This window comes from Esox lucius, chromosome 21, assembly GCF_011004845.1.
Source record: "Esox lucius isolate fEsoLuc1 chromosome 21, fEsoLuc1.pri, whole genome shotgun sequence".
Classification (NCBI taxonomy): Eukaryota; Metazoa; Chordata; class Actinopteri; order Esociformes; family Esocidae; genus Esox; species Esox lucius.
In genome coordinates, this window is record NC_047589.1 from 20,207,457 (window position 1) to 20,220,340 (window position 12,884).

The 12,884-nt window shown below is 41.0% G+C and overlaps 1 protein-coding gene across 1 annotated transcript in view; it reads left to right on the forward strand.

Moving 5' to 3' along the window:
• The first annotated feature begins 3,364 nt into the window (after nt 1-3,364).
• Nucleotides 3,365-12,884, forward strand: part of vstm2a (V-set and transmembrane domain containing 2A) — a 32,469-nt gene continuing 22,949 nt past the window's right edge. The window contains exons 1-2 of the mRNA XM_010885693.4: nt 3,365-3,764; nt 5,009-5,178. Of these exons, the coding sequence (XP_010883995.1) occupies nt 3,686-3,764; nt 5,009-5,178 (249 nt within the window). The 5' untranslated portion in view covers nt 3,365-3,685. The remainder of the gene's footprint in view (nt 3,765-5,008; nt 5,179-12,884) is intronic.

Below are 12,884 nucleotides of genomic sequence, written 5' to 3' on the forward strand. Positions count from 1 at the left end.
GAGGTAGTTGTGAAGAACTTCCCGCTCCACCAGTTATAACCTAGGGGTGCTATATCACACTAGTGAGGGACGTTGTTCACAACTTTCTTCACCCTCAATTTCCAGCTCAGCAATCGAGTCCATGGTCACCAGAACATACAGCTGCTCCCCTCACCAATATTACCCAGAGTTCTCTCATCTATTATTTGTAGTTCCATTTGTGTTAATGCCATGTTAGTATTCCTTTAAATATCAACCGCATCTTTTCACAAACACATTTAGAACAACTTATAGCATTATTTTAGTTATGGTGAATTAATAACATTTTCACTGTGAATCATTGGCCTGCAGCATCTCTCTAACACACGTCACAAGAATCAACTCATACTCCTTGTGGTCAATGCACATAATGAAAACATGTGATTATGATTCTGGGAGCACATCTAGCCCCAGTGTCTTCCGCAGCACCCTGCCTCCCACTGTTCGCCTTCCTCTGAAGTGAAGCGGATCAGTTCTGTTTGGTCCATGTTGGTCTGGTTGGTCGGATGAGTCACCAGATTCAGCTGGAAGTGCAGCGGGAACACCAGTAGGCTGCACTCCTCCTTCTAGTCTAAAGTTGAAATCCCAATGACCCAGGGCAGTGACGTGGACATTGTCCAGCGTAGGGTGTCCTCTTTCAGCTGGGATGTTAAAAAGATGTGACTCTCCGCAATCCCAAACAAATCCCACAGCACTGATCGTAAGATAAGGGGGTTAACCCAGGTGTCCTGGCTAAATTCCCTAAACTGCACCATTTACCCCATGGCCACCTAATCATCCGCTCATTCCTCATTGGTATATCTCTCCTCACTTCTCTTCCTCGTACTGTTGGTTAACGCTCTGAAATAATTTGGGCAGTGGGCCACATCCAAGTGGGTTGTTAGACACTGGTGGTGAAGGATGTCAGTGTCCTCCTCACTATGTAAAGTGACCACCATACTTAGTAGAATGGCACTATGAATTCATGAATTCACTATCCAATTCATGATTTATATTGTGCATTATTATTAACTGCTGTAGCACATGAAGGAAAGTTAGTGAACCTGTGGCGCCATACAACAGGCATAATACAGTCAGTTATTATCACATTTCAAGTAATACTCTTCTTGGCAATAATGTGTAATTTAACAGACGGTCTTAGCTAAGATAGCTAAGTGGAGTAACCACAAAACTCAGTAGTAGTAGTAAGTACACCTTAATTAAGTAGCTATCCAACAGTACTAGAATTAAAAGAAACATACATTATAATAGAAAGTCCAGTAAGGCAACTGTAGCGGATCTGGAAACTGCAGCTGTAGTGGATCGAACTGGACAGTTGTCCACCAACTGGATGTCACATCCCCAGCTTCTGAGTGGAGGAGCAGGAAGTTCTGCACAAGTAGCCTTTAAGTTCTCTCTTCGGGAATGTTTCCTCTCTTCCCCATGATGGTGATGCTTTGCTGTCCGCAATATGCCAGTGGCAAGATGGCACCTCTTTCACTCTTGGCTCACTTAAATTTCACAGGGTCCTCTAATGAGGATTTCTACCCAAGTAGAATGACGTATTTATTCCTGTCATTGCTCTCGATACATACCCAGAGACATTGATTTACTGCAGGAAGGAAACTGACCCCATCTTTCCTTAAACTTGTCTCTTTGGTCTAAAACAAAAAATGAAAGATAGAATGGACTCCATGAAAATCTTATTTTAGTTGCCACGTCTGAGAAGCCCATGAATATTTCATGGTGGATAGAGGTGTCCTTTGTGTGCAGACACACTGCTCCTGGCACACTATCGCTTTCCCTTGATAATGACAGTGACCTGGTCAACCTTTTGTCACTGACTCCCACCAGTATTAGCAATGTGTAATGACGCTCAAGGCCTAGCCAGCCATACAACATGCTACCAACATGTTCCACATGACCAGCTGCAATTAATCTCGTGACGTAGGCAAAGCAAGAGATGGGCAGTGACAGGGAGTGAGATGGTGAGAGAGAGAATGGACGAGAGAGGGAGTGAGATGAAGAGAGAGAGAGATTGTCAAAGAGTGGGAGTGAGACAAAGAGAACGATGGGGAGAGATATGGAGTGAGATAAACAGATGGGGAGAGACAGGGAGTGAGATGAAGACGAAGAGATTGGTGGAGAGTGGGAGTGAGACAAAGACAGATGAGAATAGAGAGGGAGTAAGATAAAGAGAGGAAGTGATTGGTAGAGAGAGAGGGAGTGAGATAAAGAGAAAGGGAGAGAGTAGGGCTGTGGGAGAAAGTATTATTGTTGAGCGTGCACTAATGAATGTGGCTGGATGAGAATGTAATTAATTATTGCTAACATCATCACCCTGGAAAAGTGTTTAATTATTTTCGGATGCACTCTGCTTCACTCACAGGCTTATGCAGAACGCTCAGGTTGAGAAAAAGGATACTGGCAAGGAACCAGCGCTGGACTAGCCCCTTTGAGTACAGTTTGCTGCCCAAAGCTGACTATTGCTTAGTCTAAAGAGTGCTGATCATCAACAACAGCAACTGTGAAGTTGCCTATATAACTGGATTTTATGTAATTTACTGCAGAGTTTATTGAAGCAATAAAGACACAACAGGGTGAACAGGCAGTAATTTAACCAACAGCCAGGTAGTTCCACTCAAACCAGTCCAATTCTATTGTGTCATTGATAGTGGCAACGAGATAATCTCTAAGGCCTTCTTTGCAAGTATGTAATCAATCGATCAATCACATTTATTTATGAAGATCTTTTTACATCAGACCCACTGTAAGTCCGCAAATGGTTCACAGGCAAGCCAGAAACTCAAGGATATAGGGAATAGTGAAGCCTCTTTGAATGTACAACACGCATACAACAGTCTGTTTGCTAAGATGTCCTGTATTGCAGGGTTGCTGGTTCGAGTCCGGCCTGCTCTCTTTTAATGGCTACAATAGTGGCATCAACTGGGCTATAACATCTGACTGACAGTGGGTCTGATTTGTGTCGTCCAACTGAAGCAAGTGGGCACACCCACATTCCATAAGTAAATGTTTTATGCCATACCACTTCAAAATCAGATACCATTATTCTGTGGCTTTGAGTGACAGACCATTAAGTCAATGATTTGGGATGTTTTTTAGGTTGCAGGAATAAAGAGGGCTATTTTGCTCAAAACTGCGCAAAACTGTGGTAAAGAATGCTAAAATTAGTGCTAGCTTTCTGAGTCGTAAGGAGGCTTTTACTTTGAAATGCTCAATAAATGATTATCAATCTACAGTATACTATTTGATAAATACGTGGAATATGAAATAATGTTGAAAACGGGATTTGCGATAGCATAGAGGTGTGTAGACTTACAAACCCAACGGATGACATTGGCTCTACTCATCGTTAGAACACCAGGCACGCCATAGGGGAGCAACACACTGACGTCTCATCACCAGCCACGTAGGCTACGGAGAGCGGGGAACAGAGACTATTATTTTACATACTTCACAACACCTTGTGAAGAGCGCGCAGTCTTCAGTCTGTCTCCGCAAAGCCCGTCGTACGGCACAGAGAGAACTTCAGGAGCGGTGGTATAGTTGCAGCATGTTACATTTTCGGTATTCTGTGTCCAAGCATATCAGCCTGGCAACTGTTTAATTTGCAGAGCAGTTTTGGAAGATCGTTTTTTTTCGGCTGATGTGACACTATCCATTTGGAATGATGTGGACCTCTCATGATTCTATTGGATTTGTTTTCTTGTCCAGTTTATGTATCCAATTTGGGTGCTCCTTTGAAGGTAAGCAGAGACATATCGTCCTTTAAAAAAGCTATTAACTCAATCCTCTCTGGGATTCTTATATAATTTCATGCTGCCGACATGGCATAATAGATATTACAAATGACAAGTAACAGTGTATGCTACATACAAATTAATTGTGTATGTAACAGTAACAGTGTATCCTACATAAAATTAATTGAAAGAAGTACGCTAACGATAGGATTACACCTATTGTTAAACAAATGACCAAAACGCAACTGTTGGTTGTTGTTAAAACCGCCTCGATATTAATTCGTTTCAAAATTTTGGCATGTCTGGTTCAAGTTCATCCATTTGGTAAGAATCATTTTGACTAGAGACCGAGCTCGATGTGCATTTAAAGTAACCGATATACAGACACAGGGTTGGGAAAGGGGAGCGCGGGCACGGGCTGTAGTTATATTTCAGAACCACGGACAGTCACCGTGTTGACATACCAGTGGAAGTCTTGATCCGTGCAAGTGTTATCTTTTCAACTTTGATTCTTATCACGGGAAATGTGACCCATTTCAGGTCCGCCTTGGCATGGTCATTGTCTCCCTAAAGATAAGCCTGTAACCCTGTAAAATAATTAGCCCTTTTTTTAAGCGCAGTGAGTGTTGCAAGGGTGGGGGGTGGGAGGAAAGTAGGCTACAGAAAACGAGCATCATTGGAATACTCAGTAGTGCATCCATGACATAAACCCGGATAACGTGCACTCAGATATACACCATACCGACATTTGTGGTCGAGATTTGAGAGGGAAATGGGATTAAACCTCAACCGATATTTGTCAGATTAACTGTTGACTAAATTCAATTCAGTGAAACTGTAGTGCAGTAAACATGATATATTAGCCCTCTAACTGTGGTTATAGTTTCTTGAGAATGTAGCTGGCATATATCTGTAGATGTTTAATAACTTATTTTCTATTATGTCATTGCTTTGAGAAAGGCTTTTATAAGGCACCCCTTTATGATCAAGATGTGATAACCATCGCAGTGACATTTCTAGACGCATAGGGGAGCCCCGGTATTTCCAAGGATATATCATGCACATTACTACCATATGTTAAAATAATTAGACACATAAGCTATGCCTTACACAAATGGTTGCGTTTTTCCTTTTATTGGTTATATTTGTTAACGACTACGTAATAGTTCTTGAGGTAAATTATTACAAATAAAATGGCCCTATGTTCATTCCCGCCCAATGATGATACTAATTGTTTTTTTCTCTTTTAGGAAAGTTTACGGATATCCCCTCCAATCTAACGGTAAAAGAAGGTCAAAACATTGAAATGGCGTGCGCCTTCCAGAGTGGAACCGCATCTGTATACTTGGAGATTCAATGGTGGTTCATTAGAGCACCAGAAGAACCAAGCAATAGTGAGGAAGAAGATGACGACGAAGAGGTACGGAGTAAATTTGCTTCAAATTAAAGAGTGGGAAAGCTGGATATTTGTTTAATTTTAGGACTTACTATATTCCATGCGTTGCCCTTGCACATTGCAATCGTGGCTGTGTGGTGACGCAGTTTAGCAGAAGCCCATTACGCACCCACACTTCAGCGAATTTCTAAATTATTTGCTTATCCTAAATGTTTGACATTTCCCAGATGGCCTACAGAGAAGATATTTTTTTTTTTTCTGGGACCGAATAACTGCATCGGACTTACTGGAATTTCAATATAATATCTTTTATCAACGTCTTATGTTATTCTTCAATATCCTAAAAACATTACCATAAAAGACAGGGGTAAAATTGTATACAGAATTGTGAGAATCATCTTTACAAAGTTTAATTTGACTTGATCTTAATAAATGATTTTTTTGACCCTCAGACTACATGCTAAAACATAAGCTCCACCAATGCATTCTTGCAAACTACCTCATTGCTGAACAGATACATTTTGAGAGACCTCAAGTGACTTGCATTTGTAATATATCACTATTTATGGCATCTTCAACATGCAAAAACTGAACAGTTACTTGGTTTCTGTGTCCATGTTTTTTAAATATATTTTTGCTCTATTGAGATAGTGGGCACATTTTAAAGGAGTTTGTCAGGTTGTCATCGTGGACATTAAACAAGGGAATGTTTCCTTTGATAAGTGCCAGTGTCTTCTTGGCATTGACACCACGACGCAGAGAGAAAGGCCTGTTCATGGATATCCACATGGCTTAAATCATTTATTCCTGCTACATTGTTGTCAACCATCTTGCTCACATCACCAGGACTTTGATCCATTCAATCTATCACACTTAGATGTCAGTTGAAGGAGCTGCTTACACGTCACAGAGTTGTTACTTTCATGATCTTGTTCTTTTCATGGAATTTGTTTGAAATGAAAAGCAGTGGTTTTGTCCAGGGAGAAATAGGTTTCATGAAAAAAACAGGGTGTGGAGTCATGATGAAGCCTAAAAAAATTATGCCGCTGAAAATAAAAGAGCTGAGCGTATAGGAGAATTTAGAATCGAATCTGGAGTCTTCTGACAATAGTGTCGAGTTTAGAACAAAAATACAACAATTCAATCATTCTAAGGGCGGGCACATCGACTACCCCAAAATGGCATCACAATGTCTCTGGCTGTCTGTGAAATATGAAGCTATAATATGCAGCTGTTGGTGGTAGTCATTACTCTCTGCTTGGTTTTACTCCGCTAAGATGGTGGTCCATCCCTTCTACCCTCACGTTGAAGAGGGAATTTATCTCTCTTCAAGTCTGGATCCATCGCTATCCAGCTAATCCACACGTCCGCTGTTTGCCATTAAATCCATTTATGAAGTAAATCTTTACAATCCTGTTCGCCGGTAATTCTATTTGGTGTGGGATTAAGGGTAGATATAAGAAAAGGAAAATGGGATTTTTCCCTTATGGTAACAGTCATTGAAAAAGCCTAAACCCACTGATTGCTGCTGTGTGTGTTGGCCTCTTAGTGAGATAAGATACATCTCTCTCTCTCTCTGTTAAAGATAAAGTGTGAAAGTCACACAGTGCGTGTCCTCAGTGGGAGATGTCTACTTGTCAGGCTTGGATGAAGGTAGAGCAGGTCTTTGTATTTCAATAATTGTCATATGAATCATTTCGGAATAGCCTGGTGCTGGGAGAAAGAGTTGAGACCATCGCCTCTTTTAATAAGAGCACTTATTTCCTGTTTCACCAGGAAGCATAAAATCCATAGCTGTACTACAGCCTCTTGACCTCAGGTTACTATCTCCCTCACTGGCTGTCGGTAGCACTGCCCCATGAGTCTCGTACCCTGTCTGGCCAGGATAATAACTTTCAGAGTCAATACAATGCACAGGCCTGATAACTGCCTCCCATCGACCCCAGTCTAATTAAGAGATAGACACACAGCTGGAGTCGATGGAATGTTGCCAGGGTCGAATGATCTAGATGTGGGTGGTAGGAATAGGTAGGACTGTACAGTAGATCAGGTCCTGTTTTCTCTTAATTTGTCTATTTTTGTTGTTGCTACTTCACAGTAATGGTATGCATTTTAGAAGGATGTGCCAACTGCATTAGATCTCCTTTGGAAGTACTTGATTATTGAGCCTTGAGTGAATTTATAATTGGGGACTCTTAATTTGAAGGGACAGGTGATTAAGAGATGGATGAGATCTGGGATACATATGAAGCGATAAGAGGCAAAGGCTCCTGGGAAATAACAGAATCACATGCCATGTTACAGGTTCTGCTGTGTATTGGCACTGGAACAAGAAGTCAATCACAAGAGGTTGTTGCAGGTGATCATTTCAAAATGGCATCTAGATGATGCATCAAAACCTAGGCATACTTTACTAAATTGATTTAAACATACATTTCTATTAGACAGGTAGGTATCCATAGTGGCTATGTGGTCCCAGTGGATGTTGGGACACCAATACTGTAGATGTCATGGACCAGAGTTGAGGTGGTCTAAAGTGGCGTGTCTGGTGATTTCAGCAGTGGTCAAAAGTGGTGTGTTTCTTCATTTCAATTGACGTAGTCTGAAGAGGTGTGTTCCTTCATTTGAACTGAGGGCATCTGATGTGGTGTGTTTGGTAATTTGAACTGAGGTGTTCTAAAATAGTGTGTTTGGTTATTTGAACTAAGACGTTCTGAAGTGGTGTGTGTTCTAATTTGATCTGAGGTGGTCTGAAGTGGTGTGTGTTTTAATTTGATCTGAGGTGGTCTGAAGTGGTGTGTGTAATTTGAACTGAGGGGGTTCTAAGTGGTGTGTGCAAATTTGAACAAAGCCACAATGTACAATGCATTGTGCCCATTGTCAGTGACAGCAGCTGAAACAACAAGAGGTTCTCCTGTGCCAGCTAATTGATGATTGTAGATGAATAATGTGGATGTTGAATAACACCGGGGTGGTTTTGCTTCACAGGTTCTCTCTTTATTTGCATTTTAAGCTTTCACTTTCAATCTTAGATATACTGCCTGGAGCACAAATGATGCTTGGGGAATCTCAGAAGTACAGAAATTGAATTTTCCTTCAAGCTTCAAGAACAATACCTTGTTTAATTCATTATAACAAGGACCAGCATTAATAAAAAGGCCACCCCTCTGAAATGCATTGCTCCACAATCTTGTACTGTAATAATTGTCTCTCACGCTTTTTGTCAACATAACACATGTAGTTGTCAGTAGAGACCCCTGGGGAAGAGCCCTGCAGTGTCACTATGGGTGACCATAGTAACTAACCAGCGTGACAGTCTAAGAGTGTGAGGATGTCTCCTGTCTAAACCTGTCATGTGTTAGCCCATAGGAGTTAGACCTCCTGCAGGGGACATCCACGCAATAAATGGATCAAGGGCACTGTCTGGGCACAACTGTGGAAGGAACAGCAGTCTTCTTTCAGTATCCATCAGAAAGTCTACTGCGGGAACTCTGTGGTGCTATCAGAACGTCATCAAGGTTACAAGCGAAGGAAGCTTAACATAGACAAGTGGTAAGAAGCAAACAAATGAACACAGGCTTCCAGGACAGCACAGGGTACAATGGCTCTTAGCTTTTTGACCATATTTGGTTAGAATGGAGACCTGAGCATGGGGAACCTGACTAAACATGATCTGAAGAAAAGCCCTGTCATTTCGTCTCAGTAGCATCATCTAATTCCAATTGCAGGATCCAAACAGAATCAGTATTCTTTTAAGACATTGGGCAGTGAGGCTGGACTGGAAGATCTTTTTATAGTGATGCTTGAATGGCAGATCTGATCTTTTTCTAAATCAGTTAGGGACTAAAGGTATAAACAGAACTGCTTCAGGTGTACTGATCTGTGTTTTTATGTGTTCACTCATACGTGTCTGGTGGATGCTGAGCAAAGGTTGGAGTAGTTGAATCTGATATGACAACTGTGTCACAACACTGCCAGAGTCAGTACAATACACTGAGTACAATGAACACCCTTTCTTTAAACCTCCAGGTTTGTTCTGTCTGGCAAACACAGGACCCCTGCGTTATGTGGTCATCTGCTTCTGACTCCTATGTGGCTGTAAAAAAAAAAAAAAAAAAACTAGAGCAACATTCATGCAATATTTTTCCTCAGATCCAGATTGTCTGCGGCGATAGCAGAGGAAAGAGCTTATATGTATCGCAGAGGGACAGGAAATTAAACATGGATTTAGATTCTAGAGAAGGCTTACAGCACAGGGAATAGGCAGAGATGGAGGTGTGAAAGTTATATAGGCTCCAGAACTGCAGTGCGACAAGAACACAATAAGATTTAGCTCATATATTTTCAAAGGTGGTGTCAGTCGTTTTGAAACAAGGATGTGTGGTTTTGTCCACGGCATAGATCAATATTAGGTTGAAGATCAATATTCTATTTGAAGATTCTTCTGATATGATATGAACTTTATGTTAACTTTTCAAAATGACTAGTTCTGTTACTTAAAATGCTTTGCTATTCCAATCATAAGTCTGCTTCAATTTGATAGAGACATAATGATATCTTTCATCCGCACGGGAAAAATGCTTACCCAGTTTGCAACTTCTGGACTTGTAACTTATAAATAGTATATTGCATGACATGTATGCAGATACTGCAACTTAACATTTCCAATCATATATTATACCTAATCACTTATGCAATAGATGTTCACCAACCGTTTGCATATATAAAATTGTTAATGTCTTGTGGAGTATGTAGGATTATCATTCAGTAAATATTTAGGTGACACATCATGCTCTGTGATACCACTGTCTCCTCAGAACCACTTGAAGAAACTGTTGCAGGCACGAAAACTACATTTATTTTTAACCATAATGCCAAGTGGAAAAACATAATGGATTAGCCCAATTTTGCAAAGTACATTATTCTAACGATAGGTGCTCATCATGGGCCTGTCTAGGAAATCCATGAGAATGACAATAAGGTTTACTTAGAAACTGGGGTGAAAAGTTAAGTAGGGGTACGGGCCCATATTCATGAAGTGTCTCTGAGTGATGATCCAGAATCAGTTGTGCCTGTTAGATCATAATAAGTCTGATTACGAGGAAAATTGGGAATTCATGAAAGACGGCCCCCAGCAGGTCTCCACTGCTGAGAGACTGTGGTGGCATCTCCACTTCAAGGTGTGACCCGCTGTGGTCTAGTTTCATCAGCCTGACTGCTCCCCGGGCTGCTACTGTAATAGGATAAATTAAGAGCCCGTTGTGGAGCTTTCCAGATGAATCTCGTGGATGTCTGGCGCAAGTGTCAAATAGATGAGTGTCTGCACATAAAAGTGGCTGATTAGACTAAATGTGGTCAATCTCCTTGATGTGTGGAATAACACTGACCGTTCTACTCTTACCTTTCCTCTGTAACAGTACCATCTCTCTCTCTTTCTCTCTCTCTCTCTCTCTCTCTCTCTCTCTCTCTGTATCTGTCTGTTTTACCCTTCTGTCGCAACCCTCATCAGCTTCAAAGAAAATAGTGCACAGAAGAGAGAGAGAGAGAGAGAGACAGGGAGGAATATAAAGAGAGAGGAGGGAGAATGGGAGGGACAGAAAGTGCTCCTATATTCTGAGATAATGGAGAGCTGTCACATTGTTTTGATTCAGGGCATTGATTCTGCCTTTAATTGCTTATGGCTTCCCCAGGATAGTGGATAGTGGTTGGTTGGGGGTGGAGGGAGTAATGCATTGTTCGGAAGAACAGTCATGGCACTGAACACACTGTGATATGTACTCACGTTGATTATTATTGATACGCTGCCAATAATCCTTATATCAGCTGTTCCGTAGTTTGTGTAGGTCAGATCTCAGTCATCGGGGGTTTTCATGACATCACTGGCATAATATTCAGGTAAAAAAAAGATGATTCTCTTACTGTCTCTATATGTAGGACCGGGAGTTTTAGTTTTTTTAAACCACAAATGTAATACAAATCACCCCTGACACCCCTGATACAAAGGGGCCCCAACTTCACGTATGAGTCACTCCCGTCCCTCTAACTAAGGCATGGAACAAGGCCCGAGCTGCATACAACCGCCATCATCATCGTGTTCACTGTGAACAAAAAGTGTGAACTCAGTCAGTGAAGATCTCGTTTTATCATCTATGCAACATTGGCAAGTCACAGACTATGCCTTCACAACAGTTATCTGAGCAAGTTATCCACGCCTCTTATAATAGGCTACTGGGTTATTATGACGTCCTGATGGATGGTGTATCAGCCAAGTGCCTAAACACACTACAAGATTTCCAGAATTGTACTGCATGGGATCTACGCCCAAAACACATCTCTCCAGCGTTGTTAAAACTCAACTGGCTTCCATCATTTACACATTTACTACAAAATGCTGGTTTGCACCTTTCAGGAGATTCACAACTCTGGACCCAAGAATCTATTTGAACTCATCCCGCCCTCCTGACCCACCGGAATCGTCCCTCTTCTAAGTCTTCTATCTCCTCTTTACTGTGTGTTGTGGAACACATTTTTCGATTTTAGGACTACAGGATATCTGTACTCAGTTAAGACGCAGCTCAAGCTAGTGCGTTTCAAAAAAGCTTTAGTGTTCTGTTCACTTGTCTTTCGGATCGGACACCTAAATAATATACATATAGCTTGGTTTGTTTTCAGTTCTATATTTAATATTTTGGTGTTATTCACATCTTGGGTGTGAGAGAAGTGCTTTGCAAATAGATTTAACATTCATTCCGTTGGTATTGTCGTTATTATTTTGTCTTTACAAACAAGATTATAGTGACTGATGCTGTGTTTACAAAGGCAGCACAATACTAGGGGGGCTCCTAATCTGGAAATGTCTGTTTAAATAGATGACCCCTAGTTCGCACCCATCGGTACCAAACAAGAAATGCAAGCAGAGCTCTCATGAAAGTCCCCAGGTCCACAACTGAAGCTAAGTTTGAGTTAAGTTTGTTAAACTCTTGAATTAAATTGTGGATTACAAGTATTGTGAAACTTGGTCACTTTTTAGCCAGGTACGTTAAATGGCAGTTAATCCTTCTGAGCAAACGTTTGGGAGAGGTTTACACCATTTACCCTGAATCAAGTCAGTGTAGGACCAATTAAATCAGACATCCTTCCCAACGCAAACATTGCGTCAGCATCCTTTTCATTTGAAGAAGACAACTGACTATACAATTAATTCATTTAATGTTTTTTTTTTTTGAAAAACACGTATATTGTGGTCATGCCGCCCGCTAAAAAAGAAACAGTAGTCAGTTTAACACAATGGTAATGCTGCCCGCAGTCAATAGGATGGAGTTTAAAGTTTATAGACAGTAAAACACTTTAATAACTTATTAATGTGTCAATCAAAGATGTGACATCGAGGTGTGCTTGTGGATTGAAATGCACACCAAAGCACATCGAAGACTGCATTAACTATGAATGCTGAAAGAAAGACAACATTTCAAATAGCCTATTTCACATATAACTTTTCTTTCATGTTGAGTTTAGTAAAAATGCAAATGTGGCAGTGATTTACCCATGGGTTGACATGCAGTTACGTGCCTGCTGGAATTATGAGCAGCTGTACGAATAGTATTCATCGTCGTCATAGCATGGATGAAGCTTAAGCTAGAGTGCTAATTCACCTGAAGCTGGCTAGTGTAAAAAAGCTGAGGGACAACAAGATTCGTTTGAAGAATCTGATTGGTCAGGTTAGCATAACT